The following is a 17500-nucleotide window of genomic DNA, read 5'->3' on the forward strand; positions in this document are numbered from 1 at the left end:
TTCAAAATCCAATATTCATTATTTGTTGTTTCTTTACAGATGTCAACAAAAAGTCAGTTTCTGCTAGACTATTACTATTATAGAACACCAATCTGTACTGAGTGAAAAACATGAACAATCATATTACAGTGTGTGTAAAGTATTATTTCATGTTTTGTTTGTACACAGCTAGCCAGACAGTGTATGTACTGTAGTAATAACACGCATGACGTGCCACGTTTATCATGGTCAATAATAATATAGTGACTCACTCGATGGACAGTTGTCTGTTTGGTCCAGCTGGCCAGGGACGTTTTTTTCCGGTTTATTTGGGTAATCACTCTATTTATGTCGAGATAGTATGGCTTCAAATTCCACATTTTACATCTCCGAGTCACTTTCACCTCACTCTATCGGCTTCCTTTGTCTGCTGTAATGTTTCACTCTTCCTTTGTGCTCGCTTCTAGAAGCAGTAGTTCATCCTCCGTATATTCAGCTTCGATAAGATAAGGTTGTTAATTCTCATTTGTCCAAAAATAGTCGTCTTCGTTGCCTGCCATGATTAGAACACACACACATTTGTTGCCAGAAGTCGGACGCGCGTTGCTATGGAAACGTAAATAAATGTGCCAAGGAATTAGTTCCGGCAATGATTAAAATGACCAAAATACGGTAATTATTGTACATATTACATATTGTTATGAAAGTGTGTGTTACTACATTATATACTTACTTGCAGGATGTATATTGTACATACTCCATATTGTTATGAAGGTGTCTCTTACTACATTATATATATACTTGAAGTGTGTATATTGTACATATTGCATACGGTTATGAAGGTGCATGTTACGACATTATATATATAATTGCAGTGTGTAAATTGTACTGTACATATTACATATTGTTATGAAGGTGTATGTTACGACATATATATAATTGCAGTGTGTATATTGTACTGTACATATTACATATTGTTATGAAGGTGTATGTTACTACATTATATATATACTTGCAGTGTGTATATAAAACATATTACATATCGTTATGAAGGTGTCTGTTACTACATTATATATTAACTTGCCGTGTGTATATTGCAAATGTTGCATATTGTTATGAAGGTGTCTGTTACTACATTAGATATTTATTTGCAGTGTGTATTTTGTACATATTACATTTTGTTATGAAGGTGTCTGTTACTACATTATATATATATATATATTTACAATGTGTATATTGTACATATTACATATTATTATGAAGGTGTCTGTTACTACATTATATATATATATACTTGCAGTTGTTTTAGGGGCTTTGAATGCTACAACTAGGAGTCACTTTATCTTTTAAGCGTTTCTTTTATCTTCATCTTCCATCCATCCATTTTCTACTGCTTGTCCCTTTATCAACTTTAAAAATGAAAAAAAAAAAAGACATGTCTTCTTTGTCTCTCATAATGATTGTGAACAATAAGCAAAATTCCAAAGTGCAGTTCCCCTTTAAAGGGAGAAAAAAGGCACCCACACACACCCACAGAGTAAATATACTGCAGTAAAGTGTTACCATGCATCAGCGAACATTGCTCCAACTCACCTTGAAAGAAACTGAAGCATCTGTAGCGACTTCACCGCCACTGACTTTTTTACCGACTCACTTCCAAGTCAATAACCGTGACGTTATATCATTCTGTATCAAAAGATGTTTGCATCGTGCGAGCAGCAAGTACAGTACATGCCGGCGTGTGCTGCCCTAAAAAAACTGCACTTTTTGGGAATTTTGCCTATTGTTCACAATCCTTACGTAAGACGGGAACACGTTTTCTTTTTTTAATGCATTCTAAATAGTAAATGAATGCCATCAAAAGTCAGCTTACAATGAAGATTACAAGAGTCGCTCTATTCTGCCTATAAAGCTCTTAAAGACACATCCAAACACCTCCATTAAGGTTTTATATACATGATGTAAGCATATTTGTAATGTAGTAACATTTATAATAACATGTAATATTGACATATTTTGATAATTTTAAGCATCTGGCGGAGCATTAATTTCAAATGTTTCCCTTCAGCAACAACACTGATTATTACTAATTGCATTTTGAATATTCCTCTCCAAAAACCATCAGTAATTTCCGTGGATTCTATGTCACCGGAGTAACGTTTCTGCAGTCTGACCGTATTATTAGATCAGTCATACTAGAAATTGGCAAAAACTGAAAAGAGATGTGCTGTTTATCATTCGCAATGCTTATGTAAGACAACACATATGCTTGGCTTTTTTATGCATTCTAAGTCGTAAATAAATATTCCAACAATTGAGTCAACAGATGGAGGGTCCACTCCTTATACTCTAAAAACATCCAGAAAGCGCCAACAATACTTCATTTACATGTCGTGACCTGAAAATTCATCAAATGAGTGATATTGTTAATATAAGCGCTAACGCAGAGACTATTTTAGGGGCGCATTGATAGCAGTGAGATAATGCTATCTTGCACTGCTAATGTTGACACATCGAGCCGGCGGCTGCTTCGTCTTACTAGAAGTTATTTCTCGATTATAATTCATGCATCTCTCACCTGCTAGTAGGCAAATGTGGCCATGGACCGACAGGCTGGTCAACTTTCACATCCCCAGATGGCGAAAAAAACACAAAAAGACACTTGCTGCAGCAACTTTTTTTTAAACCCTTCATGAGGAGTGGGATTGATTCTTCATCTAAACGGAAATTTGTGAACATCCTATCGCATACTTGCCAACCTTGAGACCTCCGATTTCGGGAGGTGGGGGGCGTGGTCGGGGTGGGGCGGGGGCCTGGCTAAGAGGGGAGGAGTATATTTACAGCTAGAATTCACCAAGTCAAGTATTTCATATATATATATATATATATATATATATGAAGTATTTTCTTATATATATATATATATATATATATATATATATATATATATATATATATATATATATATAAGAAAATACTTCACTTTCCGTGAATTCTAGCTATATATATATATATATATATATATATATATATATATATATATATATATATATATATATATATATATATATATATATATATATCTCAAGAGGGACAGAGACAGCGCACAGTGCATGTGGATCACATGTTACCATGGCGAGAAAACATGGAGAGACTGCCAGTTATCTAGTCTTCACCAGTTGCAGAAAATGTGCCATCAGTACAACTGGACAGTGCTGTTTCAGTTCCATCATCAGGACCATCAGTGAGTCAGACACAAACTAGTCTCATCATTGAACCATATTCAAGCGCTGCTGAGTTGCCATCATCAGAACCCAGATCACCCACAACAAAAACCCCACCAGTGATCCGCAGTTACCCAGAAAGGTTTCGAGTACCACCAAAAAAACTGAATCTCTGAAGACAGTATAAAAATCTGTGTTAAAGTCGTACAAATACTGTTTGTATAATAAGCATGTTATTGTTTACAAATGAGGGTTAAGAGTTCAGTACTAAAAAAAAAAAAAGAATGTGGCTAAGTACAGTTTTTTAATTGAGCTGCTGCATTTTTTGGTTGGGTTGTTTGGGTGATCTATGTTTGTCTGTTGCCATCTCCTGGTGAATGTTGGCTATAGCGTACTGGGGTTACTTTTTGGTTGGCCAACGATTTACGTGGTGTTGCGCACCTGACGTCAAGTGTGTGAGTCTGTTCTGAAGTCTACAGTAAAGAGACGTACTTCATCCCCTCGCCTGTTTATTGCCTCCAACTCAATATATTACAACAACATTGCTCCATGCGGACCTGGAGGGTCCGCATGGAGCTGGAGGGGGCGTGGCCTCCAGGTCCGCCTGAATTTCGGGAGATTTTCGGGAGAAAATTTGTCCCGGGAGGTTTTCGGGAGAGTCGCTGAATTTCGGGAGTCTCCCAGAAAATCCGAGAGGGTTGGCAAGTATGCTATCGGTCGGCATCCCAGCGAGAGTGGAAATATTACAGAAAGTGTTTGTTTTATTATGGTTAGTTTGTATGTTTAGCACCTAGCAATGCTGCTAATGCTATAGTGTCACAATAAAACTGCATGCATCACTCCGCTCACTCTTTGTGTTCGGGCTCAAAAATATAAGGTTCTGGATCATCATTTTCCCCAAAGTAATCGTTTTTGGCTGTCACAAAGTCTGCTTGATTAGCATTGTTGTTGATGGGGAAGAGGTCTGTGGTTCCTCCTCTACGTCACAGATCACGTTAGCTCATTATCTCTCAAAATGGCTCGGGAATCTCCGTGAGATCGATACTATTTTGATCATATCTATTTATTTGGAAGTCTTTTGGTGTCATAAATCAGAGATATATGATAATAGCTTCAATATAGAGGCAACTTATTTTTCCACTCTACTGCTACTTTAAGGCAGCGTAGCGTACCAGAGAACTGAAGAGAGCAATCAAAAATACATGCATCAAAATGTATGTAAGATTTAACCAAACGGCAACACAAGGTCCAGCAAGTGTTCCTTTAAGGCAGGGGTTGGCAACCCAAAATGTTGAAAGAGCCATATTGGACCAGAAATACAAAAAACTAATCTGTCTGAAAAAATTTAAAGCCATATTTTAGTGTTATTAGTACAGTGTCTATATTAGCCTACTATCAAAATGATTTTAAAAGTCTTATATAAGTGTTATAATGAAGACAACACATTATGTAATTGTCTATATTAGCTATTTTAGCCTACTATCAAAATGCCTTTAAAAGTCTTATGTAAGTGTTATAATGAAGACAACACATGATGTAATTGTCTATATTAGCCTACTATCAAAATGCCTTTAAAAGTCTTATATAAGTGTTATAATAAAGGCAATACATGATGTAAGTGTCTATATTAACCAACTATCAAATGACTGTGTCGCAGGCTGAAGCAAATCTTTGTTGACAGAAATGTTGAAATGTAATATTTATTCTACACATTTTTACAACATTGGAAAACATTCGTAAAACGGAAGCTTCTCAGAGGGTGAGATAACTCCTGGAAATGACTGACTTAGAATGGTCAAAGGTATAGATGTGTCTGTCCAAGTTAAAGGAAACAGCTGGCTGTCTTCTTCTAATGGATTTATTACAATCTGTGCAAGCTAGGTAACGTTTGCTGTGGTCTGGAACAACATGGCACACAAACAACTATCAGAAATGCAGCCAATATTACATACAGATAATGTGTCATGAGACATGCAAATATAAATCGAATACACAGAGGACATAAGTAAAAGAAATTAAATGAGCTCAAATATTCCTACAAACGAGGCATAATGATGCATTAGTACATACAGCTAGCCTAAATAGCATGTTAGCATTGATTAGCTTGCAGTCATGCACAGACCAAATATGCCTGATTAGCACTCAACACTCATCAAAAAAGCTCACCTTTGTGCATTCACGCACAGTATAAAATGTTTGGTGGACAAAATGAGAAAAAGAAGGAGTGGCATAAAACACGTCTTTCTGAGGCAGCGTCGGAGAAAGTTGTACATGTTGAACAAACTACGGTGAGTTGAAGGACAGCCGAAATTAGAAGGACAAAATGGCGCTCGCCACGGTCATCAGTGAAGCATGTTTAATGTAAACAGTGGGCTTTCTAACAAGTAGGATTCCTTCATCCTTTTACATTTTCATACATTTTTGAAAAAGCTCCAGGGAGCCACTAGGGCGGCGCTAAAGACCCGACCCCCGCTTTAAGGGATCCAGACTGGGTGAGATTAAAACAGTCAGTAAGGTCAATAAAATACTAAGCTATTAAAATACGGTAATTTTCCTCATTAAATTTCCAATGTAAGTATAAGGTATACGACTGGAAACAAACACCAATTTACTAACTATACACCTGTTTCCTTAGTTTCACAAACTGTTCAACAAAAGATTGGACAAATTCACGAATAAAAATGAAACACTTGTGGACAACCAACATGGTTATTATGTGTGGTGTTGTGTGGCCATAAACGCTGAGTCAAAACTAAATATATCTTGAGGCGTACCCCAGTGTTCAATAGTGGGACCAAAATTGTTCAATTTCCAAGAAGTAGGGAACTTACTGTGAAATGAAAAATGGGTAGGATTTTAAAAAAAAGTGCTTATGCCTGTTCTTTTTCGCACGTAGTGGATGTGATGTGCCATATTGTAACTGTGTACATGTTCCAAATAAATCAAACCAGAACTACATTTGTCGCCGACTGTTGGACACCAGTTTGTGCGTGACGGGAGTAAAACATGCGTAATGACAATTCAAATATACAGTCATGATTTTCCGGGCGACAGATTAAAACCATCTTCACAAAGATGACATGTATCAGATACTTTATACATCATCAACCTGCCGGGGCTGCAGTTGGAAATGAGCCCATGGCTACAATTTGGCACATTTATATTTACCGTAAATTCCGGACAATAAGTGGTTACTTTTTTCCTACGCTTTGAAAATGTAAGTATTTCTCTTCACTAACGGCCATGATACAAATAGTTTATTTAAAAAAAAAACATGCAAACAATATTAAAATGGTGTGTTATTTTGTGTGTCATGGCGCCATCTTTTGGACGAGTTTGCAGGTGCTGCAGTGTCCTTCCGTTTCGTGCTTTCAACCATAATAGATGTGCCGTTTTGTCTTCTAGCCGTCTATACCGTTTCTACTCGTATGGATTCATCACTCCAAGCAACGTTTTTTGCAATATAACTAAAACAATTTTTACTTACTAAACCGACCCATATGCATACTTGCCAACCTTGAGACCTCCGATTTCGGGAGGTGGGGGCGTGGTCGGGGGTGGGGTGGGGCGGGGCGTGGTTGAGGGCGTGGTTAAGAGGGGAGGAGTATATTGACAGCCAGAATACACCCAAGTCAAGTGTTTCATACATATACATATATATATATATATATATATATATATATATGTCATAATAAGGTTATCCAAAAAATAGTGCTCGATACCGTAGTAGAGCGCAATATATGTATGTGTGGGAAAAAAAATCACAAGACTATTTCATCTCTACAGGCCTGTTTCATGAGGGGGGGTACCCTCAATCATCAGGAGATTTTTTCATCTCCTGATGATTGAGGGTACCACCCCTCATGAAACAGGCCTGTAGAGATGAAATAGTCTTGTGATTTTTTTTCCCACACATACATATATATATATATATATATATATATATATATATATATATATATATACATATATATATATATATATATATATATCTACATCCTGAAAATAGGCAAACAAAACTGTGTTTAGATAATTGATACTTCAAACTTGCATAAATAAATATTAAGGAATATAACATAACTTGGCTTCTGAGAGCTTCAAAATGTAATAATGAATAAAATGCTAAAGTTGTTGATAAACAAGCAATTATTTTAATAATTATATATGGTCATTTTAAATGAATTATTATGATAATTTCAAATTAATTATTTCAAATATGTTTATTTTAATGTATAATTCTATGGCTGGATGTAATAAGGAGTCAGAAAAAATACAATTAATTTTAATGTTTTTAGCAAAATATAGTAAAAATGTATTTAGTTGTTTTTTTGTTTTTTTAATTAATAAATATATGTATTTGTAGGTAAGATAAACATAATAATACAATTTATCTCTAGTTTGGATGATTTATTTCTTGTCACCCTGTTGTCCTCCCGTCGTGAAAAAAGGCTGTCCTCACTGAGGTCCGCATGGAGCTGGAGGGGGCGTGGCCTCCAGCTCCGGCTGAAAATCGGGAGATTTTCGGGAGAATATTTGTCCCGGGAGGTTTTCGGGAGAGGCGCTGAATTTCGGGAGTCTCCCGCAAAATTCGGGAGGGTTGGCAAGTATGCCCATATGTAATGTATGTCGAAGTGTGTTTTCATGCATATTTGTACGTGCTATGGTAATGCAATGAAACTAGAGTCATAAGCATCAGTTAATATGCTAACACGTTTACGAGTGTCTCTGTTAATATTGTTAACTTACAATGGCATTGTTTTAGTTTTGCAAATTCCCCAAAACATCACCGTGGAGTTATTGAGTCTGTTTAGCTGATTGGAGCGCTGGCTTCCGCAGCTAGTGGGTCCATGTCGATGACTTCTGTTTTGTTTGATCAGCCGTTGTACTGCCGTGTTACAGGCACCGTTTGGAAACAGTTAAGGTATGTAAACACACATCTACAAAATATTTATGTGTAAATCACTAATTTCACAACGTATATATCTGCGGCTTATAGTCCGGTGTGGCATATATATGAAAAATATTTCCCTAAAATTTTGCGGCTTGTATACCGGTGCGCTCTATTGTCTGGAAAGTACGGTACATATTTATTCATGAGCTGTGTTCCATTTAACAAATAAATAAATTAAACAAATGTAATCAAATGTTTTCTTCTAGTCGTATAATTTTATGTTTCTAGCCACTCACCACTTTTGTTGTCCTTTCCGTCTAAGAGAGGTCGGTAGTCACTTTTGGACATTTTCTCTCCCACCTTGTCGTCATAGCTCTCCTTCTCCAGTGCGCTCATAAAGTCTCTCTTCAGCAAAGCATCGGCAGGAGCTCCACCTGGTACAGCACCTCCACCGCCACCCAGAGCATCTGTCAGCCTCAAGTCCATGGTTGTCTAACTGGAGAAACAAAAGGGAGACAGACGCCATCGTTTGTCATACTCAGAATAGGACCGGTGTCACCTTCCTCGTCAAACCACTTCACAGTCTGTCCGACTCTCACACACCACGTTCTTCATAGAAATGAAAAGAAGTACACACTCACTCTAGTTAGGGATGTCAAACTGGTTTCCCCTTTGGGTGATTTTAATATTCACACCTGCTGTCCAGATGAGCCGCTTTCCAGGAGCTTCCTGAATATAATCGACTCATTTAACTTTGTACAGTCTGTGTGTGGTTCTACACATGAACGCGGGCATACACTCGATTTAGTGCTCTCGTATGGTTTGTGTGTTTTTAATTTGGACATTTGCGACGCTGTGTTCTCTGATCACATGCCGATCCTGTTTGATATTGCCACGCAGTGTCCAGTTAAATTGTGCGCACCGCCCCAACGCTCTCGCATGTTTAATTCTTCGTCTCCTGCTCGGTTCTCCTCTATTTTTTCGACTCTTTGTGATGATAATTCTGCAGCATCTGTGTGTCTGAATACTGAAGAGTTGGTTTCTGGGTTCAACTCTATCTGTTTACAAACACTGGACACGATCGCGCCTTTCAAATGCCGCCGCGCTAAAGCCACGCCTCAGCCCTGGTTGAATGACGTCACTCGGGCTGCCAGGCGCGTATGTAGAAGAGCAGAGAGAAAATGGAAAAAAGACAGGCTGCATGTGTCCTTTGCCATTTTTAAAGAAAGCCTGTTTTCCTTTCAGATGACTGTAAAAGCAGAAATGAATATATATCTATCTCAGATTATATCTTCTAACTGTAACAACCCCAGAGTTCTGTTTAAAACTATTAACACTGTCATTGATGCTCCCAAATCTGCTGGTTTTGATGCTTCTTTTGAATTCTGTGAAAATTGTCTCAATTTTTTCACTGACAAAATTGTGTCAACTAGAGCCAGTCTATCTCAGCCTTCATATGACCCTTCTGTTCCTCTGCATTTCTCTTCTGTTTTCCATCAGTTTGAGCCGGTGTCCTTTTCTTTTTTAAGTGACACAGTTAGTCATATGAAGCCCTCTGGTTCTCCTGCAGATGCCCTCCCACCTCGCCTGTTTAAGGAGGTACTTGCTACTATTGGACCAAGTGTCCTTAACATTATCAATAGTAGCCTCTCTTCTGGAATAGTTCCAGTAGAGTTTAAACATGCAGTGGTACGACCTCTACTTAAAAAACCCAGCCTCGATCCCTCTCTCCTCTCTAACTTCAGACCTATCTCTAATCTTCCATACATTTCCAAAATATTAGAGAAGGTTGTCTACAGTCAGTTGTTGCCCTTCTTAGAGGATAATGGTATCACTGAGCTGTTCCAGTCCGGTTTTAAAGCCCTCCACAGCACAGAGTCAGCGCTTCTAAAAGTTTTTAACGATATCCTCCTGTCCACTGATTCTGGTAAATATGTTGTCCTGGTGCTTTTAGATCTGTCTGCTGCGTTCGACACCGTCGACCACGCCACCTTAATCACTCGTCTTGAGAACTGTGTGGGCATTAAGGGCGCCGCCCTCAACTGGTTCCGGTCGTACCTAACCGACAGGAGTTTTTGTGTAAAAGTAGACAGTTTTATGTCGTCCACAGCTCCTTTACCACATGGGGTCCCCCAGGGCTCAATCCTTGCCCCAATTTTATTTGCGCTTTACCTTCTCCCCCTTGGTTCTATTTTTAGGAAGTACAGTATTGCATTTCATTTTTATGCCGATGATTGCCAGATTTATTTTCCCATGGCACAAAATAACACGGTTCAACGTCTTATTGACTGCCTGCACGACATCAAAGTCTGGCTTTCAGCTAACTTCCTGAGCCTAAATGAAGATAAAACAGAAGTTATGTTGTTCGGTCCAAGTCGCTCTCCCTCCCCCAACGTTGACCTCGGCACTCTGACCCCGTATCTCAGCGACTGTGTCACAAACCTGGGGGTAAAGTTTGACTCAGATTTTAAATTCGAAAAACAAATCAGCAGCGTCGTTCAAAAAAGCTTTTATCAATTACGCCAAATAGCGAAAGTGAAACCGCTTCTATCAAGACATGATCTTGAGAAATTAATCCACGCTTTTATCTCGACTCGTCTTGACTACTGCAATGCCCTGTATGTTGGCATTAGCCAGGCCTCCCTCGCCCGCCTGCAGCTCGTGCAGAACTCTGCTGCTCGTCTGCTAACACAGACCCGCAGACGTGAGCACATCACCCCTATTTTAGCGTCCCTTCACTGGCTCCCTGTGCGTTACCGAATACATTTTAAACTCCTTTTATTTGTTTTTAAATGTCTAAACAACCTCGCGCCAACCTATCTCTCCGACCTCCTTCAGCCTTACTGCCCCACCCGATCCTTAAGATCAGCCGATCAGCTGCTGTTGACGGTCCCTGACACAAGGCTGACGCTTAGAGGTGACAGAGCTTTCGCCGTTGCTGCTCCCAAGCTCTGGAACGACCTACCCCTGAGTGTTAGACAAGCCTCCTCTCTTCCTGTTTTTAAATCTCTCTTAAAAACATACTTTTTTTTATTCCATGGCTTTTAACACTGAGTGATATCCATCCTGCAATGGCGCCCCATAATACACCTGCTGTGATCCTGTTTTTATGTTTTTATTAATTCTATTTTAATTATTTATTTTTTTGATCGTGTTCTGTTTGTGTTGTGTTGTGTTTGCTCGGTACTCGTTTTATCTTTTAACCTGTTCATTGTACAGCACTTTGGCTACCCCTGTGGTAAATTTTAAATGTGCTCTATAAATAAAGTTGATTTGATTTGATTGATTTGATTTGGAGTTACGGCTACTCTCAGAGGCCCGTTGTAACAGTGAGGAATTCATGAACATAAATATAAACAAGGTTTACCTCATCATAATATTATACGATTGCCAATGCTTTGATCTATATATATTTTTTTATATACTCCGTTTTTTATGTTTTCTTACAAAAAATGGCACCACTATTTTTTACAGTAAAATTCTAGCAAATAAACGGGCACTTTTTTACCGTAAAATCTATGGTTGTTTCTGCGGTATATTACTGTAAATGGAAAAATAGTACAATGGGGTTTTTTTAACGGTAAAATTCTGGCGACAGAGTTTTTTTTACAATTTTACAATAAAATCTATCGTCATTGTTGTTTTGACGGTGTTTTACTGTAAATGCAAAATCCCTACCACTGTTGTTTTACTGTAAAATTCTGGCAACTGAGTGGCCAGTTTTTGTACCGTAAAATTTATGGTTGTTGTTTTTACAGTGTTTTACTATAAATGGAAAAACAGTACCGGGATTCTTTTAACAATAAAATTCTGGCAACTGAGCAGCCAGTTGTTGTTGTTTTTAACCGTTATGTAGAATGTACAATGTAATGCATTCAAAATCGTAAATAAATATTTACCAATTGATTCGACAGATGGAGGGTCCTCTGTTGCGCTCATTATACTCTCTAAAAACATCCAGAAAGCGCCAACATTCCTCCATTTACATGTTGTGACCTGAAAATTAACCAAATATGAGTGATATTGTTATTATAAGCGCTAACGCAGACGGACTATTTTAGCGGCGCATTCATTGTAGTGAGCTATTGTTGACACACTAAGCCAACGGCTGCTTCTGTTTGGTCTCAAACTTGCTAAAAGTTAATTCTAGATTCTAATTCATGCATCTCTCACCTGCTAGTAGACAAATGTGGCCATGGACAGACAGACTGGTCCACTTTCACATCCCCCGAGATGGCGAAAAAGACACAAAAAGACGATTGTTCCTACAACTTTTTTTTTTTCCTACATGAGGATTGTGACTGATTCTTCATCTAAACGGGATTATGTGATCGTCCTGTCGGTTGGCATCCCAGGGAGAGAGGAAATTGTACAGTACGTTTTTGTTTTACTATGCTTAGTTTGTATGTTTAGCAACTAGCGATGCCGCTAATGCTAAAGTGTTACAATAAAGCAACATCCGTTTATCAAGAGTACTAAACATGAATCTGACAACTAAGTAGGCTAAATAACTTTAAACTTTAATACATGCTCTGATAGGCCAGTATCGGCCAGTATCGGTATCGGATCGGAAGTGCAAAAACCTGGATCGGGACATCCCTAATTTATTCACTATTTTGTTGTCATAAATCATACAAAACCCAAAACTAGTGAAGTTGGCACGTTGTGTAAATCGTAAATAAAAACAGAAAACAGTGATTTGCAAAAAAAATGTCAACCTATATTCAATTGAATATACTGCAAAGACAAGATACTTAACATTCAAACCTTTGTTATTTTTTGCAAATATTAGCTCATTTGGAATTTGATGCCTGCAACATGTTTAAAAAATGCTGGCACAAGTAGACTGAGAAAGTTGAGGAATGCTCATCAAACACTTATTTGGAACATCCCACAGGTGAACAGGCTAATTGGGGACAGGCGGGTGCCATGATTGGGTATAAAAGCAGCTTCCATGAAATGCTCAGTTATTCACAAACAAGGATGGGGTGTGGGTCACCACTTTGTGAACAAATGTGTCTGCATATTGTCAAACAGTTTAAGAACAACATTTCTCAATGAGCTATTGCAAGGAATTTAGGGATTTCACCATCTAGGGTCCATAATATCGTCAAAAGGTTCCGAGAATCTGGAAAAGTCACTGCATGTAAGCGGCAATGCCTGTGATCTTCGATCACTCAGGCGGTACTGCATCAAAAAGCAACATCAGTGTGTAAAGGATATCACCACATGATAGAAAGGCTCAGAAACACTTCAGAAAACCACGGTCAGTAACTACCGTTTGTCGCTACATCTATAAGTGCAAGTTAAAACTCTACTATGCAAAGCAAAGCCATTTATCAACAGCACACAGAAACGCCACCGGCTTCGCTGGGCCTGAGCTCATCTAAGATGGACTGATGCAAAGTGGAAAAGTGTTCTGTGGTCTGACGAGTCCACATTTCAAATTATTTTTGGAAACTGTGGACGTCGTGTCCTCCGGACCAAAGAGGAAAACAACCATCCGGAATGTTATAGGCGCAAAGTTCAAAAGCCAGCATCTGTGATGTTATGGGGGTGTATTAGTGCCCAAGGCATGGGTAACTTACACATCTGTGAAGGCACCATTTTGGAGCAACATATGTTGCCTTCCAAGCAATGTCTTTTTTATGGACGCCCCTGCTTATTTCAGCAAGACAATGCCAAGCCACATTCTGCACGTGTTAATACAGCGTGGCTTTGTAGTAAAAGAGTGCGGGCACTAGACTGGCCTGCCTGTAGTCCAAACCTGTCTCCCATTGATGTGTGGCGCATTATGAAGTGTAAAATGCGACAACACCGTCCCCGTTGTATGTCGTAACATGTGCTCAATTGTGATTATGTCACTTAAGGTTTTTTTTATCTGGTTTAAAACTGAGCCCATTCCCCAACAGAAGCTGAGTTTGGGCCCATGTTTAACTTTACTCCCTACCTCTCTATGGGGCACCGCTTGGTTGCGAACCATTAGTCTTCCTGTTCTGTCTATCCCTGTATACTGTGCGTCTGTTCTTGGACGGGTTGTCCTGAAAACTAATTTTTAAGTGAAATGACATCCATCCATCCATCTTCTTCCGCTTATCAGAGGTTGGGTCGCGGGGGCAGCAGCCTAAGCAGGGAAGCCCAAACCTCCATCTCCCCAGCCCCTTTGTCCAGCTCCTGCTGGGGGATCCCGAGGCGTTCCCAGGCCAGCATGGAGACATAGTCTTCCCAACGTGTCCTGGGTCTTCCCCGTGGCCTCTTACCGGTCGGACGTGCCCTACAAACCTCCCTAGGGAGGCGTTTGGGTGGCATCCTGACCAGATGCCCGAACCACCTCATCTGGCTCCTATCAATGTGGAGGAGCAGCGGCTTTACTTTGAGCTCCTCCCGGATGGCAGAGCTTCTCACCCTATCTCTGAAGGAGGACCCGACACCCCGCAGAAGAAACTATTTTCGGCCACTTGTACCCGTGATCTTGTCCTTTCGGTCATAATCCAAAGCTCATGACCATAGGTGAGGATGGGAACGTAGATCGACCGGTAAATTGAGAGCTGTGCCTTCCGGCTCAGCTCCTTCTTCACCAAAAACAGATCGATACAGCGTCCGCATTACTGAAGACGCCGCACCGCCTGTCGATCTCATGATCCGCTCTTGACAATAAAGTTCTATTCCTTCCCTCCATATTATAATAATTGTTTTATACCTATGTCTTGTTTTTAAAAATGTCGTACAACCCAGTAAACGCTTGGTTTTGTGTTTTTTTTAACTAATACTGCAAAATGATTGTACTGTATCACAAAACCACCTATTTTTTTCTCGGCTGTGTTGATCCTCCCAGCACAACAAGTGACTGTCTCGCTCATGATCAAAGACATCCATACAGACACATTCACACACCATGGCCAGCAGCCAGTATGAGGGCATGCGGTCCAAGGAACTGTAGGCCATTGTCCCAAGGGAAGGACGCGGTACAGTGGACACCGTTTCTACCGTCCTTTGTTTTGTTTTCACGGCGTTTCCTCATCGCTCCTCTTCGAAAGCCATGAAATGATAATTACTCCCAAAACAATTTCATGATTACAAGGAAAGAGATCTAAATCGGCACCTTCTAATCCTGAGTGTATGCTCGTCCGAAAAAACCTTTGCTTTGTTGGAGCAGTTTCATAATACAAAATATTCACTGACCTGAATTAGAGCTCTTTGCTGTCTTCCGTCCATTCCGTACAGAATTTGTTATTTAATGTACACGTGTACAACCAAACGAAAAAAAGAGTACAAGTCGGATAGGTACCAAATCCGGTACTTTTTTGGCACGGACCGTATGCAGTCGGTCCTACCAGGCACCAATTCACTAAAATCCAATGGTGCCATATTACACAGTATCTCGGTCTAGCAGCACTGATAGCGGACCAAGCAAAACTGCATCTCAGTCAGGAGTGACCAAACAACAACACTAGTTAAATGTCAAAAAGCAACCTGGCTGTGCGCTTTAATATTAAATTTAAATACCCAAGGGTCTAACACAGGGGTCGACAACCCAAAATGTTGAAAGAGCCTTATTGGACCAAAATTACAAAAACAAATCTGTCTGGAGCCGCAAAAAATTAAAAGCCATATTACATACAGATAGTGTGTCATGAGATATAGATTGAATTAATATGACTTAAAGGAAACTAAATGAGCTCAAATATAGCTACCAATGAGGCATAATTATGAAATATGTACATATAGCTAGCCTAAATAGCATGTTAGCATCGATTAGCTCGCAGTCATGCAGTGACCAAATATGTCTGATTAGCACTCCACACAAGTCAATAACATCAACAAAACTCACCTTTGTGGATTCATGCACAACGTTAAAAGTTTGGTGGACAACATGAGACAGAAAAAGAAGTGGCATAAAACACGTCCTAGAAAGTTGCAGAAAGATATACATGTAAACAAACTAAGGTGAGTTCAAGGACCACCAAAATTAGTAGGACAAAACGGCGCTCGCCAAATACTCGAATCAGTGAAGCATGTTTAATATAAACAGTGTGCTTTATAACAATTAGGGACGTTTGTGTCATGTTTGTCCTCCTACAGAAACCATATTAAAACAAAAAATATATTTTTTTCCCCTCAACTTTTTCCATTTTTCATACATTTTTGAAAAAGCTCCAGAGAGCCACTAGGGCGGCGCATGCGGCTCTAGAGCCGCGGGTTGCCGACCCCTGGTCTAACAGGTGGCATGTTGGCACCATTTTGTGAATAATGCGAGAAAATCAAGTCAATGCCCATGCCCACTTTCCTATCACTGAAAGCACAGCAATTACTTGTATGACCCAATCTAAACAACCTTTCCTCGTCGTGGTGCAGAAAAGAAAAATTCAACCAGCACAAAAAGTCAACACACATGGTCCCATATAACCCAACCTGCTCACTGAACTTTGTGGATATTATTTTAAAAAAAAGAAAGAAAACAAAAAAAACCGTCCCATCACCATTAAATTTAAAATGACACCCATTTAAATCCATTGCAAGGTATGATGGGAAAAATGCAAAACCCTCTCTCCACACTTATCCATTTGACTTTTAACTGCTTGATATTTCTGATTGATTACAAAGCTTTAAAAAAGGTTGTCACGGAAGTGAACAAATTAGGAGTTGAACTTTCACATACTCTTAACATTATATTCTAATATTTATTAAATATATTTTCATTATATTATTATAATATGTAAACACACACACACACACATACTGTATATACTGTACATACAAATATATGCATATATATACATATACACACACATATACAGTATACGACTGTATATATATACACATATACAGTATATATACACACAAATATGTATATATACATACAAACCCCGTTTCCATATGAGTTGGGAAATTGTGTTAGATAGATTGATAGATAGTACTTTATTGATTCCTTCAGGAGAGTTCCCTCAGGAAAATTAAAATTCCAGCACCAGTGTACAGAATTGAGATCGAATTTAAGAAGTAAAAAGTCCATCCATCCATTTTCGACCGCTTATTCCCTTTGGGGTCGCGGGGGGCACTGGAGCCTATCTCAGCTACAATCGGGCGGAAGGCGGGGTACACCCTGGACAAGTCGCCACCTCATCGCAGGGCCAACACAGATAGACAGACAACATTCACACTCACATCCACACACTAGGGCCAATTTAGTGTTGCCAATCAACTTATCCCCAGGTGCATGTCTTTGGAAGTAAAAAGTAAATAATGTAAATAAATAGATGTAAATATAAACGGAATACAATGATTTGCAAATTATTTTCAACCCGTATTCAGTTGAATGTGCTACAAAGACAACATATTTGATGTTCAAAACTGATAAACATTTTTTTTTTGCAAATAATCATTAACTTTAGAATTTGATGCCAGC

The 17500-nt window shown here is 39.1% G+C and overlaps 1 protein-coding gene across 3 annotated transcripts in view; it reads right to left on the minus strand.

Annotated features, from left to right (window-relative positions):
• LOC133579562 (uncharacterized) overlaps positions 1-17500 on the minus strand; it is a 96188-nt gene that overhangs the window by 36404 nt on the left and 42284 nt on the right. For 2 of the 3 annotated variants that reach the window (XM_061934055.1, XM_061934045.1), the window contains exon 2: positions 8391-8590. In XM_061934055.1, coding sequence (XP_061790039.1) covers positions 8391-8580 — 190 coding nt within the window. In that variant the 5' untranslated portion in view covers positions 8581-8590. Of the gene's footprint in view, positions 1-8390; positions 8591-11993; positions 12091-17500 lie in introns of those variants that run through there. The other variant, XM_061934059.2, reaches the window with a different exon arrangement.

The sequence above is a fragment of the Nerophis lumbriciformis genome, linkage group LG03 (genome assembly GCF_033978685.3).
Source record: "Nerophis lumbriciformis linkage group LG03, RoL_Nlum_v2.1, whole genome shotgun sequence".
Classification (NCBI taxonomy): Eukaryota; Metazoa; Chordata; class Actinopteri; order Syngnathiformes; family Syngnathidae; genus Nerophis; species Nerophis lumbriciformis.